Consider the following 24,128-nt stretch of genomic DNA (forward strand, 5'->3'; position numbering starts at 1 on the left):
CTGAAGACTATTTTATCTATCCAATGTTTTAGCAATTTCTTTACAATCTCAATAATCGTAAATTCAAAATATTATAACCCGTCGGGATTTTGACGGGTTTCGTAAACATAGTGTTAACTAAGATAATACGTTTTATAGATACTTCATAAATCAGTTTATGTTTTTGCAGTTACTAGAGAAGGTAAAAGAATGGGAGGCCAGGTTAAAAGATGCTGAATCTCGTAAAGAACAAGCCAATGCCGACTTATTGGCTCTTAGATCTACACCACAATCAATTTTGAGTGGAGGAAATACTCGCGATTTAGTAGCGTTAGAAAAGCTGCAGGAGGTAAATAATTTTTTAAATGAAATTATTTTATAAGAGAATGTGAAATAAATTAAAACTGTTATTTTAAATTGTTCTGATTGTAGGAGAAAGAACGTTTATCGGTAGAACTGCAATCAGAATGTCATAAAAGGGCAACGCTAGATGCGGAAGTAACTAAGTTACGTTCTTTGGTTGCACAACTTCAAGAGGAAGTGATACAACTGAAGGTATAAAGAATATTCGTGTACTATTGAAAAATTAAAAAAACGAAGAAATATTATTAATGTATTATACTTCCGTTCTAGACTGCAGGTAGTGGAGATTGCGCCAGTTCCGAACAGTAAATGTCGAATGGACCACCGTCATCCGAGTGTTCTAATTCCGAGGTTAGTATACATTGCCTTCGAACGTTTTATAAGTGTCCTAATTGATTTTTATCCAGTGCCTTTTCTATAAAAGTCTATAAAGTTTCTATTATAGCTGTAATGAGAAACATTAGAGCTATAATTCGAAATTATAAGAATCTACGGCAATGCTGCAAAACATTAACAAAATACGATAATCATAATCAATTTTCATGAATAATGACTAACAAAAGAAATCTGTATTTCACCATAATTTCACTGTACGCAATCAATTGTATGATAACAACCGCATACATACCCCGACAGCACAGTCTGCCCGAGCCCACCGCCGGACCCAGCTAGCCGAGCCCCAGCCCGACACGTTACGGGCTAACGCAATGCTTGGCTCAGCGTTGAGACCAAATCAGGACGATTTAGCCTGGCCCCTGTGCACAAAAGGGCGCGATTTTCACCTGCCGGGGGCTCGAGCCCAGAGCCTGACGGCCGGGCTGGGATTCAGCCTGTTTTTGAGAGGGCAGCACGGTATCACACTAATGTGGCCAATCAGTGCTTCGATTGGGCCCAACTTTTCTCGCGCATGCGCGACACAGGGCGGGTCGCATCAATGTGGCAGTACTTTGCAAATGCGTAGCAGTCTCCCTTGTTACCGACAAAAGTATAATAAGTTAATAAATAAGACCTTTGAGGGCGATTGCTGCCTAGATTGACCTTTATTTGGCGTTTTTGACTACTGAAAAAACCCGTGTTTGTATTATCACGCAATGAGAACGCGAATCCCGCACCCTTGCAATCTTGCAAATCGGCTGAATCCTAGCCCGGCCGGCAGGCCCTGGGCTCGAGCCCTCGGCAGGCGGAAAACGCGCCCTTTTGTGCACAGGGGCCAGGCTGAAACCGAGCCGGTGTGCCGTCGGGGTAGATATTATTTCGTGAAAGCCAATTAAACTTCTAATTGAAATTTAGAATGTATTTAGATCTGAATTGAGAAATGAATTAAATTTCTTTTACGAAGTAATATCTATTAGAAATTCATTATGTTTGTTACATGTGTGTTAATATAATCAAATTAGTGAATTAATGGGGAATGCATAATAACAGTATTAAATACAGTTAAACTTTACTTTGTCAATATTAGCAGCAGAAAAGTTCAAATGATCTTTACTTTGAAATTCCATGTCTGTTTATAATATTTGTCAGTTTTTCTAATAAATGCAGATCTGGATGTGGTATAATTGTTTCTATGCTTTGCTTTATTTTTGCATTTAATGTCATCGTATTGCCATGATCGATGTGGATGCGGGTTGTTTCGCTAATGCCACATTCAAACGATATCTGTTTATTTGATACGATTAGAAGATTTCCATAAATTTCTACTCATGTATTTACACAGGAATTAGTTTCTGATGTTATTTATTAACAACTAATATTGCCATTTTATAGGTATTTTATACATGGCTTCGTGTTTGGAAAAGTAACAATTCGAAATGCAACACGTCTATTTATTTATTGTAAGTAAAATCTCCTTCTTGCAGTTTCCGTACCGATGTAATATCATTTGTTTAATTGTCACTTTTGTAAGCACGAAGAAATTTTTTATTGAACATATATTATTTTGAAATACACTAAGTAAAATATGTGAATTGTTTCAATAATGTATAAGAACATAAAGTTTTTATCAAAAGATCATATGTATCAGCAATACCAATTGTCGTTCATCATTTTGCGTTTTTCAAACCATTTCTCGAATGACGATTTCACAAATTTTTCTATCGTCTTTGACTGTACAAATTTGACAAATTGTCGTTGCGTGCTGTGACGTACAGAGAGATAAAATAATAATAATATCTGAAATGCAGCCACCGCTAGCAGCACAGACTCTGATAGCTGCATTAGAAAATACTCTTCTCAAGAATACAGAGTTCGCAAATAGTTCGATAACCAAGTCTGTCAATTTGGTTCATTCTCAACGAGAAAATTGACAACAGCCCCCTTTCTACAAAATACTCCTCGAAATCTTGTCGCATGACAGATAACAACACACTCAGGCTAGCTGGATTCCATTGATGAGCCAGCAGCATTAAAAGCACAAGAAAAAGAGGAAGGTAAACTTCAAAGTTCTGAAAGAGGGAAAAACATATTATTGACTCGATTACCATATAGCCGCACTTCACTTATATCTACAATAGTTATTAAAATGTGATATATGTTTATTTTTTCGTTACTTGGGCTCAGTATTACAATGAATTTTATTTTTATCTAGTAAGAACGAATCAGCTATTTTCTAAATGCAAAATATTCTAAATTAATTTTTTACAATTTACACTATGAATTATTATTTGTTAGTTTTTATAGTATATAAGGACTGGCAAATATTATAATAAGCAAAATTCTTGTTCTTGTATAAATTTTCGATAAATAAATGTAGCATAATAACAATTCTTTGTAATAACTCTGAGTCTGTACGTTATTATTTCGTTGTCGTATTACTCAATATTGTTTAAGTAGTATCCATATTTTGTGGTAGATTCATCTTACTTGCTATGTTCTTTATTGTAACTGTATTCATACAAGCATTAACATCAATTGTATTTACAAGTGGCATGTAGTTGGATTAAATGTTAATCAATTTATATATGTATATATGTGTTCTATAGTTTTATCAATTTTGTAGTAAAATCAGCTCACGTGTACATCACACACCATAGTTCTTTGCAATTTGCTAAAATACTACGTACTTAAATGTGAATTGTATCTATGCGTATACATATTGTTTCTATAAATTTATGTGGCTAACAATTTTTCAGTTGAAAGTGAAATTCCAAATGGCAATATTTGCAGAATTGGTTAGATTTTGCTATGTTCATAAAAGACTTATAAAACACTCGATCATTTGACATTTATACAATGAAAATATACTGTATTTAAACTATTCTATACATGTAGGTGTCCACTTACGTTACTTGTTATTTTCGTTTTAGCAAACAAACGTTTGAGTGACGTATGTATTGCATGTGTTGTATTTAAATATTACGGAAAGCATCTAGTTTTGTGCAAACGCAATTTTATCGAGGGGGACATTTTCAGTTATCAATTTTATAAATTTTTCTTCTACATTTTTGTGTTTAGCCCATTTTGTGGGCTAATTTATTCATTGATTATAATTCACAGTGAATTTTTTGCTAATTCAATACAAATCAGCATGCAAAAAATTAGATGAAACTTTCTCTTCCAACAAATGCATTTCAAATAAATTTGCTACTTGTAAAATTCAATAAATATTATACTGCATTAATGAAATTAATTAATTAAATGAAATTAATAAACTGAGAGAAATAAATTTGTTGGAACAAGCATAAAAGGGTCAAAAAATGTTTGTTTTTAATTATGCAGCTTCCACCTTATAACGTTGATCGCAATAATGAATATCGTTAATGAATTTTTCAGGGTGGTCCAGGGAAAAATAACTTCAAAGAACAAACTGGGTTAACACAGTGCGAAAGCGGGTTATTCAGAAAGGAAATACAATCGTAATTGCATATGCTCCCATGTTGTATAAAACATGAGTGGTAAACTTTGCTACTGAGAAGACTAATATAATGATAACAATATGAATAACGTTTCTTATAAAAAGAATAACATATTTTATTATATGGAAAAAAATATAAATAATGAAATCTTGTAGTTAACGAAGTGAGAAATGTTGATTCTGATGTTTATCTTGTGGCTATGGAAACTAAATAAACACAGATAGGCATACCTTAATAAGAATGATAAAAAAATCATGCATTGTAAATTGCAGCAAGGCAATTTTTATTGTTTACATATTACTTTTTTGTTTTATGAAATATGTTGAGATGTTTATAACTATTCTTAGCGTCTTTATAGTGTTTTATTTAAGAAACATTAATATATCGGATCATTGAGAAGAGAAAGTATATGTACAATTAAAAGAAACGCACGATACTCAATCGAATTCGGAGAGAATGTACACTTTTGTGTAGTCGTTTCTCCCGTGAGTAGCAAACACCAGATTTTTAAATGATTTTCATACTGTTAAAGCATTTGTATACAAAGCTGAAATCGTTGATGAATTTATGTGCAATAAAAAAGCATGATCGTGTGTTCACCTGTATTAAAGAAACAGTGTAGTATGTTTTTGTAGGTGGCTTTTAAAAGGGATTTTTTAAAGTTACTGGGAACTATATTGCGTTTACAAAATCATGATGGAAGACTACTCGTGCACATCTACTGCAAAGACATAGTAAAGTCTGTTTGGGGATTACGAAAGAACAGGTCCAGATCTATTAAAATAAATCAAATAGAGCGAATTATACATATATATATATATATATACACACACATATATATATATACAATATAATTGGGCATTTCAAAGAGCGTTTATTAGAGATTTTATGTTAGTTTATTCTTAAAGGAATTATAATTTTTATGATATTCATGCATTACGAACTATCGACTAGATAATTCAAAATACTCTATTTACAATATATTAAATATTTGTTTCGTAAATTACAATTGTTTCATTTATTTTACAGAATCGCGTATGTTTAGTTACACACCGTACTTATTTGTACTTTACATATAGAAGAATAGAAATATAGTTAATGAAATGTTTGTTTTATTTGACGTTGAATATTAAGCGAGTTCTCAAGCAACAACTTGTATATGTACAATCAATTATAATTTATTTAATCACTACTTCAGAATCAAATACTATGGTCATTAATATTTAAATCTTTTATACAATTACTTTTGTTTTCTTTGGCAATATAATAAACGAGGAGATAATTATAGAAACGTTTTTTGGTGTTTATATTTTTACTCATATTTAATTCACTCGCGATCCAAAAGTTAAAATGCGACTGCAATTTACTTTTGTATTCGTATGTTTATGTAGTTACTGTAATATAAATGAAAGAAATATATGAGTAAAAGTTATAAAAATGAGAATGTTGAAATATAATCCACTTGTTGTTCTTAAAAAATAATTTATTCGTTACGGTGGTATCACAGATTACAAAAAATTTTCTTGAAATGTACATTCTTAATGTATACGAATATTGTAGTTTTATTTAATTCAACATCGTTTGCAAAAATCCTAAAATATAACTACCTAAATCTTCGTCTTGATTTGTCCACGAAACGTACACGCTCTTTTGATCATCGTCATCGCCTTCTACTTTCACTAAAACGGATTCAACGGATATCGATCCATCGGTTAACTGAACTGTCCAGCCTGATAATCGTTCTTTCAAAGGCTGTAACAATTTCAAAGTTGTGGAATGTGCTGGACCGGGGTCCCTTACTTGCACAGTAGACGTAAATCGTACTACATGTTTCATTATGCCAGCTGCTTTTGTTACCTACAATAAAAAAGTAATATTCGACATGAAAAAATCTTCGATGTGTGTCTTAAATAAAATACAATGCATACCTCATCCGCGTCTACAAGGCACGCTCCATCCTCGCGCAACATTAAAACACTGTGCAATAATCTTCGTCGTTTAGGGTCCGGTGGCAACGCAGAATACCTTTTCGCTTCTGCTTTCAACAACGCTAAAGAAGCGTCAACCGGAACTTTAGAAACGGTTGTTACAACCCACGTTTCTCCGTTCGCAGGATTATAACAATTAATTCCAAACTCTTGTTTAATCTTTTCTTTCAAGAACTCCATTTTAGCAAATTCCCCGTGTACCAGCATAACGTTCTTCGGCTCGCAATATTGTATCAACTGCATGATTCCTTTTGCATCAGCATGTGCAGAAAAAGACATGTATTCCACGGACATTTTGATCTCGACTATCTGTCGATTTTCGAACTCGATTCTTCTAGAACCGTTTAAAACTTTGTGGCCAATTGTTCCTTGCACGCAGAAGCCGGGCATAATCACCATGTTTGCTTCATTTGGGGCCCATTTTTTGAAAATTTGTAAAGACAAGCCAGCATGCAACATACCTGGAGTAGCGAATACTACCATCGCGCCAGGATTATCAATGTAGGCTTTGTCAAATGGTTTTATATGCTTGAAGTCAAACATGTTCCTTTGTACGAATGTTTTCTTAATCTTCTGATTAGTCCACGTGATAAACATCTTATAATAATTGTTTGCCTTCTCTGTTAATCCTAGAGCAAAGTACACGGGAACTTTTAAGTTCATTCTTTCCCAATAGGTTTCTAACAATATACAAAGCTCTTGAGCACGTCCAAGAGCAAATACAGGTATTAATACTTTTCCACCTCTGTCTATACATTCGTGAACCTATAAGAACAATTTTATAAAGTTAGATATAATATTTAATGTGTGCTCGGTGTACGTAACTAACGATCGGAGCACACCTTTTTTAAAAAGTCTCTTTCCCTGCATCTTTTAGAATCTCTGATGGTTGTTGCATACGTTGATTCCGATATTAATAAATCTGGCCTGCACTTATCTATCCACGCAGCCCCTAAGTGTCTATCGGGAGTCATGTTGTAATCCCCAGTGTATACAAACGATTGGGAGCCAACACGAACCCAAAACATTGCAGCACCGAGTACGTGTCCTGCATAGTACGCTTTTATTTCTAACTCCGGGTCAACCATGACAGACTGGTGCAACGTAACAGCGATTACTTTCTTCATGCAATCTTTAATCATTTGCGAGGTGAAAAAATTGCTCTCTCCTTTACGTTCTACAGCAACTTTCCTCATATCCTCGAGTAATATAGGTGCGATGGCCTTTGTAGGGTGTGTCATATAAATTGGACCAGTGTAACCTACCTGTAAGCAAGAGCATGTTTCAGAATTCAATATGTCGGCATAATTTATTTCATTCGCATTACCATTTCTGTGAAGTATGGCAGAGCACCGCAATGGTCCAAATGAAAGTGTGAAATGATGACGCAATCAATGTAGTTGGTTGCCGAACCTTCTGGGACTATATACGAGAAATCTGGAAACCGTCTTTCGTCGTTGAAGCCCATGTGCATGCCGCAGTCCAACATAATATTTTTTCCACCTATTGTCACAAGGATGCAGCTTCTACCGACATCCTGACCAGCTCCTAAAGGAGTGACTTTGATGTCCGGCATTTTGCTAAATGATATTACAATTTACCACTAGATTTATGGAACGCATCAAAATGATGAGTTCTAATTTTTTTATTTATGATCAGCGAGATTGTAAAGATGCATTTGTGAGGAGTTATTCAACAAATTTATTTCTTTCGATATATATTATAGCAAAGATGGCTAAAAATTTGGATAGACACATTTTTGTAAAGTAATGCAAAATACTCGGTTCACAACACGGTCGAAATAATATTATCTTTCGTAAAAAGGTTTTATTCTTGAAGATTCAATTGGGAGCAAGCTAAATTGACAGCGAGTGCGATTAATCTACATATATATACAATAAATATTTTCACTGTATCGACGATTTGTGTAATAGATCGTTTTATTAAAAACTGTCACTATGAGAATGTTTATTAGCGCAGTCTTATTTTACTAATCTAATATTTCCTGAGTAAATAGGTTATGTTCGATAGTAAACATAACCTCTGTCCACAATACCGAGCTTAAGGTGGATTTAAAATTGCATAAACAAAAATATTATGAATTCTAATAAACAGTTTCTACTCACCTTTTGTCGGGCGACGTATAATTATACTTTATTCAAGTAGATAAGTAACGGAATACCACACGATTCTGTAACGTCGAGAAACGAGATTTATTTTTTTATACTTTATATATACAGCTCTCGATGAAAAATCTTTAAAACGAGATATATGTAGAACGAGATGATATCCAACCACACGCCACACAGTAGATTATCTTTAAATTCAAAAAGTTCAACAGCGCCGTTCCGGGATCGAAGTATGTATCTTCCTTTTATCAGTAAATCAATAGATTATGTGAAGGCTGAACAAACCCCTCCTTTATTTGAATCGGCGAGAAAAGATAGCAACACAGTCTGGTTCACATTTTCAATACTTTATTCATATAATTTCGTAGTTATGGCATTATCTCTATGTATTTACATGTCTCCGAGTTTTCAAGAGATCTCTCGTAATGCGTCTCTGTGCACGCACCGTATTATGTATATTAATCACTCACGTGCGCGCGCGCGAGTTGCTTTGATTTTTTAAGTTGTAAAAGGTATCCTCGTCGTGCTTCGTCTTCCCTAGCTGTCTTTCTCTCTCTTTCTCGCACACACATTCTCTCATTTTCTCGCGTTCTTTCGTTCTCTCTCTCTCTTTTGCCCCTTAAATGTACGATTCACTTGTTACTCTCGCCCATTTCACTGCATTTCACCCCGTGTCCTGTGAAATACGTTTTCGTCGCTGCGCGAAATGAAAAGAAAAATGTTTGCTGACTGCGTGGGATCGTGCGGCGTCGTAGATCCGCGCGGTACGAACCGGAAAATACTAACGGAACGGCACAAGAGGCGTCGCCATGACGTGTAAAAAATCTATATGCACCATTGTACGCTATGCTCGTAATTATACTGCGCTCGTTAATTATTCGCGTCGACTTTCCGTAAACGAAACAGCTGACTCGAGCTGCGCCAACCTACTGACGCTCCTCTCTCAACGTGAGAGAACGCACATGTTGTTGCATACGCACAGAGATGGGCATTGATAAACGACCATCTTTCAATCGCCAATTGCCAACTGATTCGATCCATTGGTAAGATTAATTGTCAAACGTGTGTTAAAGATAATTAAACCGAAAAATCGGCGATCGACTGAAGATGGTGTGCTTTTGAGGCGGTTTTCACGTCAATCTTTACGAATTTTTTTCAGAAGAACTATGGAACCTTTAGCATTAAGATTTTGCACACGTATTTATGGATATTTGGAATACATAAGTTATTTTTCTCAAGTAAAAATAATCAAAACTACGGGAGTTGTATATATTTATAGAGTATGTTTTGACTGTTACCACAAGAAAAATGGAGAAGTATATTAATCGGCATGAATGCGACTATGGTGTGAACCAAAAGAAATTGAATGTTTTGTATTATTTTTAATTTAATTATTTTTATAAAATGCATTATCTTGATTAATATTTAAATTCCAATAATTAATATTCCAAATACCTACTTGATTACACCAGCATCGGTTACATGAAAAATTTCATCGTTAATTGCAATTTCTAATGAAACATGTCAATTGTAATCGTTCATTGCATTAAATATTGCCCAAATCTGTGTCGTATAAGTATACGTTCCTGTTCGAATAGGATCGCAACGACTTTCGCATGTTCGAATTCTACTTTACACGCACGTGCGCGTGAATCAGCGTGTTAAACAAGAAAAATATTTGCGATCGCCGTCGATCCTAGGGTTTCTGCAAATATTCATCGACCATCGGCCAACGTTGTCAGTGTTTCTCGCGTTTGCGTGTTCGTCGTTTCGCGAACGTATTTTTCACTATCTAGGTTCATATAGTGCATCCATACGTATAGACTGTACAATGTAAAATATAATTCCATCTAGCTATAGCGACTCTAGATACAGTTGTGTGAGCTTATTTTTTTATCCTTTTCTGTTTTCGTGTCTGCCTACCATCTAACGACTTTCCGGTTCACAATGCTCGTCGCACACACGGTCTCTCGCTGTTCTCCTCTGTTCTCCTCTTCTTCTTTCCATTCTCTGTCTCTCATTTATTACCATTTTTATTCCGCATACACTTATAAATAACACGACCACTCATTCTCGCAGCCATTCTCTCATACCGCCGTCAGCCACTTTCTCTCATCATGTTCCTCGTTTACGTTCTCTTCTTCGGTTTACCGCGCACTACGCATTAATAGTTATGCTTAGGTATGATCCTACCCGTGACACACTTAGCTTCAAGGTTTAATGCGTTTAAGTTTAATTAGAGTAACATTTTGCATCGGTAAGATATCTTATTAGAAGTTAACTAGTTTAGTATAAACATTAGTCGTCAGTACATCGAAGGATATGCAGATAGAGAGTTTAGAGGGCAGTGATAACAATATGTCCGAGTCATTCCACGTTAGCGGATCACTTTGCGGACTTTCGAGATCTTGAATATTCTGGGGACATTGAACTTTGACTCGGTCCATGCGAAACGTTGGAATCCATTTATCCCCAAAATTCACTCTTATTTCCAGGATTTTACTCGCAGAGGCTCTCGACGTGGTCGAATCAAGTTTATTTCGCAATTTGCGGCTGAAACAGCTGATTGAGTCGAAAAAATATGGCTAGAATAAACCTCCCCTAAGTTTGCATGGACCATGTCACTGTCGAATTTCCTCAAATTCCTCGAGATTCTCGAGATCCTCGAAAAAGTGATTCGTTCAGCGCGGAATGGCTCGTTTGCGTTTCTCGAGGGGTGGCAAACACGTATGGCAATCGGCAGCCATATCATGGCACATAATGGTGGAGTTAGAAATAGAGAATCTGTTTCCTTAAGAAAGAAGGGGGAATAATTGTAGGTTGTGTACAACGACTCAAAAAAGAATTTCATACTTTCCTTGTTGATATCTTTATTTAGTATTTTCGTATTAATGAGAATTGTTCCTGTTACCCTCCTGAAACACGTCACTCATCATTGTCAAATGAAATGGCAAATCTTTTTCTGAATCATCGAAATGAGTTGAAGAATGAATGAAACTGTTGTTGAATGAACTGTTCCCATCGTTGGATTTATTTTCAGTTTAGACACGGAAGGATATGGACGATTAATACGAAGTTTAAAGGTTTCCAAAAAGTTCCAAAACGTTCCGATTGTTAATACGAAAATACCGGGATTGTTTCTGTGAATTTCGCGTAATGTGGACGATGTCGAATTTCCGTTTTGTCGTTTCGTCAATGGTTTTCGGATCGCAATCGCACAAATGTTGTCCAAGAGAGGAGACTCGCGATCGAGAATCTTCCCTCGTCGATCCTCTGATGCTCTCCGTGGATCGTGGATCGTGTCGTCGGTTATCGATGATATCGTTAAGACTGCCCGCTCAACTGTAGCCACGTAAATATTACAAAATCCACATCGACTTATCGTTTTATAGCCTACGAATGATCTCGAAGGTGAAGATTTGCAAGTCCAGCAAAGTCGAGAGAGTTTTTACTTTTTTCATTTTTTTCCGTTTCGTTTCAAGAGAGTTTATATTGTGCCATTGAAGAAGCGTCGTGTGTGGTGAAAAGCGATCGGCTTCTGTCGACGAAGTCTCGGAATTACAAAATGATCGACAATCGAACAAGGAGAAAAAGAAAATCGAAGTAAGCGGCCAAAGGCCATCGTCAACCGGCGGCTGTTGCATTTATCGGCAAAGGTCGTGCTACACGTGGATCCGTCAAGCTCTTGTGCGACATAAGATATAAAAAGAGTTTCGATATATGTATGTATATCTTTCCGAAAGAATTGTACAATTTTTCTTCTCGTTACCTTGTGTGTTTCGGTTCTCTGGTTTGTTCATTTTTCGTTCGAGATTTATCTGAAAATGGTCGTGTGTGTGTGTTTGTCGCGTTTCGAGAAATTTTGTACACACAAGCAAAGCGCTATACTGAAAATGATATCCCTTATCGGCTCGCGCGGAGTATTTATTTGGATACGAGAGCGTTTCGAGTCGAATAATATTCGTAAAAGAGAGGAAAAATCAACGGTTGATCCGGATAAATCTTAAAAATACCGACATAGGTCCGCACGACGCAACGCTAGGGATTCGGTTCTGTCGAACAAGAATTATTCTTTCTGTGATATGCGTTTGTTTGGGGGCTGTGATCGGTTAGGTTAGAGTTAGATACATCGTTCAGAGTTGAAACGTGGTTATTGTGCTTCCCTGAGAGCCAGTACCCCGGCATTGTCACCTGTCGAAGACCACGTTCGCACCTTGGATAAGACTCTTCTCCTCAACACACATTAACACTTTCCTATCGGCCCGGAAATCTCTCGTTTCAATCATCGTTTTGCCCGCTAATACATTTTGTCGCTACACCACATATAAATTGTTTTCTTTCAATCAAAACAAAAAAATTTCCATGCAAATTCAAAATAAATCTTAGGACTAGAAAAATTGTGCTACCGTCAACACTTTTATTCTGATTTCATGAAACACTAAATTACTCAAGATTTTTCTTGCAATCGTTTGAACACAACAATTTCTATTTCTCCTTTTCAGCTCCTTCAAAATGTTCAATTGCTTTCTTTCAGTTTGTGTTTCTTTAAAGTTTTAAACATAATTTCTCGATGCAAAGTGTACAACACGAAAAGGAGTGTAAGATCGAGGTCGAGCTAATGATCGAAAAATCGATTCAATCCAGGAGCTCAGAGTCGGCCGTGAATAATGATAAAAATCGTCTCGTTAAAAATCTAAAAAAGAAAGAAACAGCAGCTTTGCGCTGCTCCAAAGGGTTAAAGGGTCCGCGCGTTCGGTTGCAGCCAATTATATTGCTCGCGGAAGGGGGCTGGTCGACGTTTTAAATGCTAATTGAAGAAAGGGGGATCGATCGTCGTAACAAGACACCTACGGAGAGTTGGCGAGGGCGCACGGTTCGATGTTGGAACGCGAATTGTAACGATAACGAACCTAACGAGCACACTCGTCAGCGGGAACTAGACTTTCCTAAATTAATAAGGGAGAAGTAAATCGGATAGGAATCGAAGACGAAGTTTCAAAGTTGCCTCGAGAACGCTGCGAACGAAGAACTTGTTTGCAGTGGAACGCCTTCGATCGGTGTTCCTCGAACCTTTCGAATATCGTGGAATTCATTCCACGAAGAAAGCCAGAAATAATCATTTTCTTCATGAATTATATATATTCGACTTGAGGAGCTCCTGGAATTTTTATTCGTACGAAACTGAACGACAACTGCTATTTCAATTGTATTTCTCTTGAAATTGTTCTTTTATGGCAGGAAAGAGCATGAACTGCCCTGTGGGGCACTTTGTGTGGCTCTCTTGAGAGCGAGAGCAATGAAACCACGCCCACTCAATAACCTTCAAACATTCTTTCAAATGAACACAGTATAAATAGCAAATGGTATTGTTCAGTTTTATGCAACAAACAAACTCCAGGAATTTTCCCACATAGATTATTACAGATCTCGATTGAAGTCATTTAAGATTCAATCTTTAATTTCAATGTTTTATGAACAAGATTGGATTGAGCGAACACTGTCGCACAAAAGTTTACAGTGTTACTCTTAGTTTCTTAAAGAAACATCTCTTCTATCTTTTCTATTTTGTTTAAAAATAGTATATATTAAAGAGAAATCTCGTAAATTGTCTTTAAAAAGTAAGTTTTGTGCAGTTTGCGAAGTGCTTTAAATATTCGAACGGCAGTGTAAGTATTTTGAAATTCTTATATCGTATTAACGAAACATCAACGTGGAATTAGTAATTTTGATAAAGAGATCAGGATGCGTTAAAATACTTCTCTTATATTATATTGTACTACAAATTGAATTCGTTTCGGAAATGTTGTTTTCCCTCGAGAATAACTTTGTATACAATATGTATGTACTTATGTACATATGTATAATTCAAACCTCCGCTCACGTGTGGTTTACGTACATTACTATATTAATTAATAAAATAATATAAAACTTTTTAATCTTTTCTTAAACGTATAAGCTTGGATTGATAGAATTTACGTAAATTCTTTTTGTATTTTACTTTCACGTTTATTTATCCTTATTACAAGCTTTGTGCTTTGTAGCATTCTAGAATTCTATATTTAATTTTTTAATTTTTGTTTTTCGATAAGAGCTTATATCATCGGTGCATAATATTTTAAACATTGCTTACGTCGAAAGTGAGTAACCAATATTAATCTTAAACAACAGATCGAGACTTACAAATTCAGTGAAGATTATCTTCGTTTCGTTCGTTTATCTTTGCGAAATCGTTCTGATCAAATCTAACCTTTCATTTTATGAAAAATATTCGGGAAAATGGATTCACAATGGTTGATTTTAACATGGCTTCTGTTTTATCTCCGTGCGAAATATCCACCGTTTCAAGTCTCCAGGTTCGACGAACGCCGGTTTCAAAGAAAATGGCGCACCGACTGCAGGTTCTCCATGCGGCGAACATTTTGCCAAGTATTAAAAAGCTTTCAACAATCGGACGTTTTTCTTCTTGTCTTTCGAGGTAATGGTTCCCCCGACTATCATTTCCACATTTTCTCTCTTTCTCTCTGTTCCTCTCTTCCGTTCATTCGCGAGCGCACAGAGTTTCACCGGCTCCAACGACGAGTTAATCGTTCTAGATATACGCGTCGAGAGCTCGAAAACGTTTCGCTTGTGAAAAATAGTTCTTTGACGAGCCGGCCCTTTCCACGAATGTCCCGTAGGAACTCGAGTAATTCGAGGAATCGCGCAATGATCATTACAATAATGATAACGGTTCCGAGGGATTTGAAACAATAAGAATTGCGGTCTCGACTAGTGCCAGCATTTTATGCAATTACCTTGGCCATTCAAATCATTATAGAAAAATTAACATTGTATATTAGATTTATTATCCATCTTCCTAGCTTCTATATTCAATCGTCAAACTTACGTCGTTGCCTTTGTGCTCTACAACTTGGAACTTCTTTTAAAATTACATGCTGTATATAGGGACTTGATCTTTTCTTATTATCATATGCGATTACCGAGGACATTCAAATGATTATTGTATAGAAAAATTAATTTCCATGTTGAAAGTGGTACTTGGTGTTCCTGATTTCATTATGTACAATGTACACCGACTCAACTTCGAATGGAACGTGTTCTAGCACAGGTAAACAGAGGGCTGGCACAAGTCTTGAAAAACAAGTTCCTGGAAGCTGCGTCCAAGCAGATGAAAACTTCGTCGAAGCTTACAGAGAAGCTTCCAATGAGTGTCCGACTCGCCGGAGCTGAACAAAAACGGGACATGGTGTTTGGCGCTAGTATAATTAACCCTTTGGAGCCGAGAATTTGCAGCGACCGCATCCGAGTCCCGATTACTCGCTTTTTGTTTTTCGAAGCCGCGGACAAAGGGCTTTATTAAAATTTCACAATGGGGAGAGATTATTGCGTCAAAATAATGGAGAAAAATACTGTAAAAAAAGTGGGCGAGGGGAAAGTACGAACGCGAGATCGAAACGAACGATCAAAACGCGCGAGATCCTCGGTAGAAAGAATTCAGAATGGACGTCAAAGGGTTATGCACCGGTCAAACGGTCCCCGATATGTTTGTCCTTTTTTGTTTGGCAAATACTGTTGTTTACATCCTGTGCTTTCGTAGAAGCGTCTGTGCACACGGCCGTGTTGTCGACCACTCGACAGTGTCCTCCGAGTCGGTTAAAAACTTACTCGTGCCTCGCGATGCTGTCGCGAAATCAACTCGCGTGTTAATCGCACACCGATCATTGTTGTTCTTCGTTACTACGAAGAACCGCGGGCCCATATACACGTACACACACAGGCACGCAACACACACGTACACTGAAACGCGCTCACACGCTCTTCCGTTAATAAAATCTATATAATTTTAATAAACAATTTACACGTATAACATAATCGATAAATGTCATATCTGATGTACGACGTATCTGCGTACGGCGTACACGTTCCTCGCCGTATGCTCGCGCGTACGCACATACGCGCGTACATTGCGTGTATACTTTTTCCTTCATCTTCTTTCTCTATACAACAATAAGTTCATTAATCGCTAAATAGGATCGTTCGTATTGATACTTTCGTCCTTGCGCCTCGTTAATCCCAACACTCTCTCGCCGTTGTCGGCGTTGTATAGTATATACAAGTATGTATATTACATATACGAGAAAGGTTTCGACCGGAAGCGAGTACGATCCTTGAAATACGGCAAGACACGCGACATCTACTCAGCCTGTTGCACTGTGGCGAATAATACGCGAAATCCTGGCCAAAATTCGCCCCTTGATGTGCGAAAATCTCAAGGATGCATCTTTTTCAGACATTTTACACATCGAAGTAAAATATATTTTAACAACAACAGCATATATGTATACAGATTATCAGCATCATATGTCTATTATAGTCCCAGGAACATTTCTGCTTTGGATTTGTACGACAGTTCTTTGGTAAGCTTACGTAAATTATAAATTGCGGGTTAATATGTTCAATTTTTGGGTAAATTGTCCAGATTCAATCAAAGAATTTTTATTAGTTAGTTCACCCTTACTCCTCCTATCAGACATTCTTGTTGAATGGAATTGTCGGCTAACAATTACACTGAATAGTTGAAGCGATAAGGGTAACATTGAACACTATCATAAGTTTATTATTATCTGTCGAAATAAGCTCATCTTTTTTACCGAAATCCAAAGGATTTCACTCAACAATATTTCTTTGAACAGGGAAATACATTTTGCAATATGTACAATCATTAAATAACTTTCATTTCATAAATTTCTTCTCGAAGATTTTCTAAATTTAAAGAAAATATGACTGTATTTCTTGAAATTCTACCTACAATATAAATCCATTTTTAGGTACGTGTCTATAAAGTTAGCGTCACAATGGATCGTCAACGAATCTGTATGCGTTAACTTTCAAAGCCGCAGAGACTCGCGAAAGATAATTAGTGGAGAATTTGGAGGAAGCTCTCCTCTTCAATAGAAAAAAGAATTAGCCTGAAGTACGTTAAGGAAGTTACTATTTACACGAATAAACTCAAAGTATACTATTATCTTCTATTTTCGGTAGAGCCATTTTTGTAGAACCTGAAGAAGCTGGTAACGGCTTAACCCTACACGAAACCAACGCCAATAGAATCTGAAAGCACTACGTAAACGATCGATATAAATACATTAACAAGTTCGTCACAAAAGTTCATTTCACGGAATCATCAACTCCAAATTCCAACACTCTCAAAACAATTATAATACAAAAAACTGCTAAGAATGTAAAAATTGAGAACTGTCAAAACATGTATAGATGTCTGAAGAACCATCTACACTAAATAGATCCAAAGAATTGCGGCTTGTTTTTGACTTTCAGCCAGAATTTCGTCATTTCTCGCCACCGCGCGACGGCGTGGTCTAAAGGAAGGATCATGCGCGCGAACGTTCTATGGTACATAATAAATCTTTCATATACAATAAATATAATACACAACTAACAATATAGCAACAAGGAAGAAGTTTGATTCGACGACGATCGCGGGTCGTGTGCCGTATTCCAAGGTTCTGAAAAAAACAGCGACTATCTCTTCTCGTCCACGTTCTCGAGGATGCTGGGAATAAGTTCAAGAGCGTCGTCCTAACAAATGAATAACGAAATGCGCTAGCTCCGCCGGCGCTCAGCCCCGTTCTCTCTTCTCTGAACGTTGAACGAACCGCGGAGGACTCGAACGGTTAACAATCGTTACAGCCTCGACACCTTATAACTCTACATTCTTCCGTCATCAGCGCGGTATATCAGTCTTGACGTCGTGTCGGATCAGCTGTGTCTAGTATATACCGATCGGGATGGATCCTAGTTACGATCGGGTTCGTCGTCGACGCAAGGACACTCGGATATGTTGTCGTGTTCAGTCGTCTGCTAAAGATCGGTCGAGTCGTCTGTTAAAGATCGAACCCCTGTGATCTAGACTCTAGACTCTAGAAGGAGGGGCCCTATCGAAACGTTCACCGATCCCCGAACGAGTTCACGATCCGTGATCACTGTTCACCGGTTAGTCACCCGCAAGGAACACCTTTCCAATATCAACCGAAGAGGCTCTGACCGAAGTTTCTTTTGTTAACCAACGTAGCACCAACGAAGAATCTAGAGGAGGCTCACTCGTTCTGTTCGAACGCACACGTGGACACCTGGCACGAGACCGAAGCATACGTGCAGTCTCAATCTTGAGGACAACGGTCGCCTCTACACGTACCATTCTTTGATGTCTATCGGTTCGCGTTTCTTGTTGGCTTTGCTGCCATTGGCGCCGTTCTTCAGGGCACCGTTGAACGCCTGGCCGGACCCGGTCGCGCCTAACAGCGCGGCGTTAGGGTCCTGGCAGAAGTTCTTCGTCTCGTCGACCTTGTAGCTGGTCTCCGGACGATTCTTGAACTTCAGGATAATCAGGATGATCAGCACGATCGCGATCAACGCCCCGGCGATTATGCCGATTATCAGCGCAGCGTTCTCCGCCGCTTCGCTCGTTATCCTCTTGTTGTTGTTGTTCTTCGGAGGGGTCGGCATCGGCGTGTAGATCGGAGGCGGAGGCGGTGGAGGCGGGTCCGTCATCTCCGTGGTGGTCGTTTGGGTGGTCACGGTCGTCGACCTGGGCGTCACGACGGTGCTGTAATCATTTCAACGCGGTCGGTTAGCATCCTGACGAGTCACGTCTAATATGGGAGATGCGAGGTGATGAGGGATGACGGCAATGGATTGTTGAGACTTTGATTGGAAGCGAGAGGCTTCCTATCCCTGTTTCTATGTTGCCTATCGCTTTTCAATGAGCAGTATGGTATCAACTGTTAAATCATGTGAGATCTAAGGGATGTTGAAGGTAGACAACGGTGGATTGTTGCGATTCTGATGGGATGTAAATCTAGGATCCCCTATCTCAAGGATATTCTATAATCTCCTATCAATTTTTTAATAATGTAGAGTGTAGAGTGACTATTTTATCTCTCAGTTTTCAATTATCAACATATTTATAATTTTTTAATAATATAAATAATGACAGGGGTTGATTGTGGTATATGATTACGATTCTGACAGAGCGCACGTCTAAGCAAATACATACACCTTTACCAAGTGTAATATAATTTCAATTTTTGAACCAACTGTATATTACCGAAATAATATTTCTCATATGTTTTCCAATTCGTGCAATTAATAATTACAGAAAAGTGTCGGCGACGCTCAGACGGAAAATTAGTTATTTCTATGCACAAGTAGAAATAGCTCCCGCTTTAAAACGCGAAACTGTATCCTGTATCCATTTAAATATCGGGTCATTCATTTTTTATTTCTCGTATCAGCAGGACTGAAATATTTAAAACGGTATTATTGGAAATTTTGTTGAGGATGCTAAAAATTGATCACCACTCGAATCGAATCGAGTTAAATATAAATTTTTCAAAGGTAGATTAATTCGATATACATGTATGTATGTATGTATACATGTGTAGAGAAACGACGCTTGTATCTGTGTCGTATACGAACGTTTGGGAGATTCGTTACACAGAGTTAATTCTGATATAGTTGACGTGAAATTTACAATTAATTCGATGCTGTGTAGAAAATATATTGCTCAAGTGTAAACCAGGTTTCGATTAACTGACAATCCTGAATTTGCTGGCTGAATCCGTTAGAACGGTTAGCTAATCAAACCACTAAAACCAATCTGACTCCTTAATCACAGTTTGGTTACCCACAACCCCCAAACACGTGTATAATTTATCATCAATTTTAGCACGTATACGCCGCAAACTAACGACAACATAAATCAGTATCCGGAAATTATGGAAAAATATTCGAACAATTTTCTCAAATTGTTCAAACCGCAAAATTCGGAAAAACGGCAGAGCCATTCAATTATTAAAGCAAAGATTAACTCAGGAGTGGATCAATTGTTAAAAAATTTGATAGAAATTTTTTACTTCCAGTAAACATATCCAATTGAAGGAGAAGTCACTCTCTGATTGTCAATCTGTCAATACCAACCCTCTACGTCTGAAATAACTATGAAAAAAGCTTCACTCCCATTTTATCTCGAGAGACAGAATTTATCACCATTTCAAATTGACGAATAAATCACTGTCAACTCCTTATTCTCAATATGTTAGCACGAAACTCTTCCAATAACCATCCAACTCAACTGTCACAAATAAAAAAAAGCTGCGCCCCTGTTTCCACAGTTGCAACAAAATTTGCCGTCGCTATCAAACCCCTTTAGAATTAAAGCAGAAATCACTGTCAACTTTTCAGATTAATCTCTCGCTATCACCTTTCCCAATAACCATCGAACTCACCTATCGCAAAAACAAGTCACCGTTATAAAACCCTCAAAATTAAAACGGAATAAAATAATATATCGCTATCAGGATCACAAACTCACCCTCTACCAAGAAAAGAAAATCCACCCGTATGCCTCCGTCGCGAATAAAACAGCAGAAACGAAAGGAACACATGTTCGAAAGGAAAACAGTCAGGAAAAACATAACTGGTGTGCATCAACAGGGTCGTCAGGCAGCGTGTCCTCTTCGAGTTAGCACGAGGGACAGCCCCTTGGCCCCCCCGTAGGGAATATTTGGGACAGGTACGTGGAATATTTGGCGAGTTGTTCGACCAAGAGAAAATGACAGACTCACCTGGTGTGGCTGGTCTCGAGGTCTGTGGTTGACACATTGTACTGGACGGGGACGGTGACGATATCCCGGGTCGATGTCGACGGCGAGCTTGGAGACGTTTGCGTGCTGATGTGGCTGGTGGTGTACTCGCGGGCTGTCGTGTACGTCACCGAGCTGGAATCTGCTTGGAAAATGGAATGGAGAAGCGTGAGAGCCGGCTGGTGCAATTACGTGTATCCGATTGGCTCCAGAAGGGGGATGGGGTAGTAACGTGCTCCCGACAATATTTACGCGTGCGTAGGCCGGCAGATATTCACGCGTGCGTGGGCAGGCCACGTTGCGAGGACAACCGGGAGGGAGAGGAAACCGTGGTTCCAGCCACCGCGCCGCGCCACGCCGCCCCTACTTCCAGGGACGTACGTTTAATCACGCGGACAGAATCGACGCGTCGCGTCGCGACGCTCTCTCTGCCGTTTAATTGCTTTCTTTCCACGCGCGTTTGTGCCTCCCCGCCGACGCTATTATCCACGACGGTTCACAGCTTTCCAGGACTCCGCTTCAACGCTTTCCTACTCGCCGACACGCGAAACCGGGTCAGCGAGACTGATCCGTGCGTCATTCACCCTCTACGCGAACTACCGACGATTATTTTCAGAAATCTTCGAATTCTATGGACGATGGTTTTTCATATATTTTCGAGCTGGTGGGGTCGACAATTTTTTCATTCTCAATTATTTGATTTAGGGGTGAGATATAATTAAATTCGTGTTTGATGCTAGTTTATATATTTGTTTTCGAAAAGTTCCAGACCCTGAAACTAACTGTTTGCACTTGTTGGGTTCGAGTTCTTTCAATATTTTTAGACTTGTTAATGTTGGCTTTTCAAGAATTTAGGGGTGGGGAATGGTTGGATTGAATTCTAATCGAAGAGCGTACATATCTTTGAGAATAATGTGTATTCATTTTGTAGGAAGATTTCAAACGATAGACATAAAATTGTTTTATAATTAATAGGTTCTTTAGCTTCTTTTTTAGCCAAATGAAAAACTTACGGATGTACGATGATCAGTTCAGACATTCTAGAGGATCAGACTGAAGTGCTTTTAACATATTTTGTAGCTGATGAATTCGAGAAGCTCTTTAATCTTCTTAGGGTTCGTTATGGTTAGTCTAGAAGGGTTTCTAATACCTGACAAGACTTGTGAGTAGAAACGAAAGGGAGGGGGATGGTTGAACTGAATCTTGAGACGATTCTCTTTTCCTTTAGAATAATTTGTATAGCTTTTGGAATGATGCTGAAAATAGTTAAGACTCGCTTTAGTTAGGGAAACCGCTTTAGAAGATCGTTTGTATGTATAGCACCGAGTGAAGTGTCCAGACACTACCAGACACAAACCTTTCCACCCCCAGTGGATTTACTACCCCATTATGTCTCTAATCACGAGTGTACTAGAAGCAACCCTTTTACTTTACACTAGTTTCATATGTGGAATACATTTTTCAGTGACATAGACTTTCTAAAATGATTGTTTTTATTAACCCTTCCGGTCACGAATTATTTATTCCTGGAAAAAGAATTCATGGCTTTACTAAGCAGTTCTTTGAAAATGTTTAGTATATTACTAAATTTATTTAGTATGTCCTTATATGAGGACGCCATGACCGAAAGAGTTCATTTATTTTATGAAAATACTTTTATAATTGAAAATATTTTTAAGGATCCCTTTCGAAGTAACTAGACGAATGAGAAACAGAAGATCTTTATGAGACCGAGTTCTATGAATTTACATTTTTAAAGATCGCTTCGAAAGAAATTTAATTTGACATGTTTCTTTAAACGAATCTGTCAGTGCGCTCAACTGCATTCCGTGTAATACTACATTACCTCGTGGAAGCCGATCGTAAATAACTAAATGTCTCTTCAGGGATATCTGTCTTGATACGTGCGGGTAATATTTGAATGCATCGCAAATAGAACCATCCGTCACAAATACTAGCCAATTTTAGCAAGAAATATTTTACGGGAACGCAAAGAGAGATTTATATCCGTTTTTGCCATTTCAAACGGACTGTTCAGTGGACGGCATGAAATTTTTATTATACTGCAATCGCGAGAGCGATGGATATTTTGGTAATAAATGTTTGAAAACGGTTTTTTTTTTAAAATTCAATTGTTGACAATTGATGTTTCACTTCGCTTTCAATTAATAAATAGTTTCATTCGATGTATCCAGTGAAAAATGAAAGATTATTACGTTCCCGAGGATTTAGGGCAGAATATTCTTTTAAATGCGCGACGCAAGACACAAAGCTGAACTCGTCGAACCACATAAACCTCGTTTCTCGTCGTTCAAAATCGATTCTCAGTTGGTCTAGTTAAAGTATGTCGACTCTCTAAGTTCATTAGTGCTCGTGGATTTGCTGATCGAAATGTCTGGTGTCGTCAAAAATAGCACTGTACTTCGTTTACCACAAGAATGCTGTCTCTTCAATTTATTACATCGACCTAGATATGCTCATTTTAATTTGATAAAGTTAATCGACTCAACTGCGATTGCAAACAGCAAAGAATTTAATTATTTTTCCACCGTAACAAAAATTAGCAAATAGGTTTTCAATCAATTTCTTTTTTTTAACTAATTTTATTGTCAGATAAGGTAAACTAAAAGTTCATTTTTAGAGGAAGGTAAAATCATTATATCAATTTAAAGCAGATAAATTTTGATTTGAGAAAAACGATTTCGCATTTGTCTCGCGTTTCCATCAAACTGCGTATAAAAATGTAAATTTCTGACGTAATTATAACGCTTCTCAACATGAATGATGGTCGGCCATTTATTTTTCCCTCAACCACTATCCGAGACTTAAATCTCCATATTTCTCTATCTTTCATCAAATTATTCATACAAACGTGAAACAATATGCATAAGAAACCGAAGACAAAAATCTGAGCAATAAATCCATTAAAAAAAAAATGCTTTACATTAAAAAGACATCCTGGTAGAATGACTAACTAGAAGAGAAGTTTATGGTAATGCTCTATGTATTATACGATAACAACTACACCAACTTGATAGAAATGTGTCCAAAAGCAAAAAGGAAGGAACAAAAATAAAAAAAACATACCGATTGTGTGATCAACAAAATCGACGTCCCAAAATTTGATGCAAAAATCAAACCTTTCAATCATTC

At 37.5% G+C, this 24,128-nt stretch overlaps 2 protein-coding genes and 1 long non-coding RNA gene across 6 annotated transcripts in view; 1 reads left to right on the forward strand and 2 right to left on the reverse strand.

Annotated features, from left to right (window-relative positions):
* Positions 1-647: 647 nt before the first annotated feature.
* Positions 648-6,087, forward strand: LOC143213350 (uncharacterized). Its single transcript, XR_013009955.1, has 4 exons — positions 648-693; positions 2,110-2,177; positions 3,648-3,667; positions 4,114-6,087. It is a non-coding gene; the product is annotated as an uncharacterized LOC143213350 (long non-coding RNA).
* Positions 4,114-8,505, reverse strand: Ints11 (integrator complex subunit 11). The gene is made up of 5 exons (XM_076433101.1): positions 8,311-8,505; positions 7,512-7,764; positions 7,027-7,449; positions 6,125-6,949; positions 4,114-6,053 (listed from the first exon to the last, which is right to left on the reverse strand). The coding sequence occupies exons 2-5, from the start codon at positions 7,758-7,760 to the stop codon at positions 5,763-5,765; spliced, it is 1,788 nt and encodes a 595-aa protein (XP_076289216.1). The 5' UTR covers positions 7,761-7,764; positions 8,311-8,505; the 3' UTR covers positions 4,114-5,762.
* A 139-nt stretch (positions 8,506-8,644) lies between these two features.
* The window catches only part of Nrx-1 (neurexin 1), a 381,802-nt gene continuing 366,318 nt past the window's right edge, over positions 8,645-24,128 (reverse strand). For all 4 annotated transcript variants that reach the window (XM_076433098.1, XM_076433096.1, XM_076433095.1 and 1 more), the window contains 2 exons: positions 20,958-21,117; positions 8,645-18,937 (listed from right to left, as the gene is read on the reverse strand). In XM_076433098.1, the coding sequence (XP_076289213.1) occupies positions 18,517-18,937; positions 20,958-21,117 (581 nt within the window). In that variant the 3' untranslated portion in view covers positions 8,645-18,516. The remainder of the gene's footprint in view (positions 18,938-20,957; positions 21,118-24,128) is intronic.

Source organism: Lasioglossum baleicum, chromosome 11, assembly GCF_051020765.1.
Source record: "Lasioglossum baleicum chromosome 11, iyLasBale1, whole genome shotgun sequence".
NCBI lineage: Eukaryota > Metazoa > Arthropoda > Insecta > Hymenoptera > Halictidae > Lasioglossum > Lasioglossum baleicum.

Coding starts and splice junctions, on each gene's coding strand:
- Ints11 (XM_076433101.1), bottom strand. CDS start 7,760: ATGCCGGACATCAAAGTCACTCCTTTAGGAGCTGGTCAGGATGTCGGT. Junction 7,450..7,511: donor TGCCATACTTCACAGAAATG/GTAATGCGAATG, acceptor TCTTGCTTACAG/GTAGGTTACACTGGTCCAAT. Junction 6,950..7,026: donor AAAGAGACTTTTTAAAAAAG/GTGTGCTCCGAT, acceptor TTGTTCTTATAG/GTTCACGAATGTATAGACAG.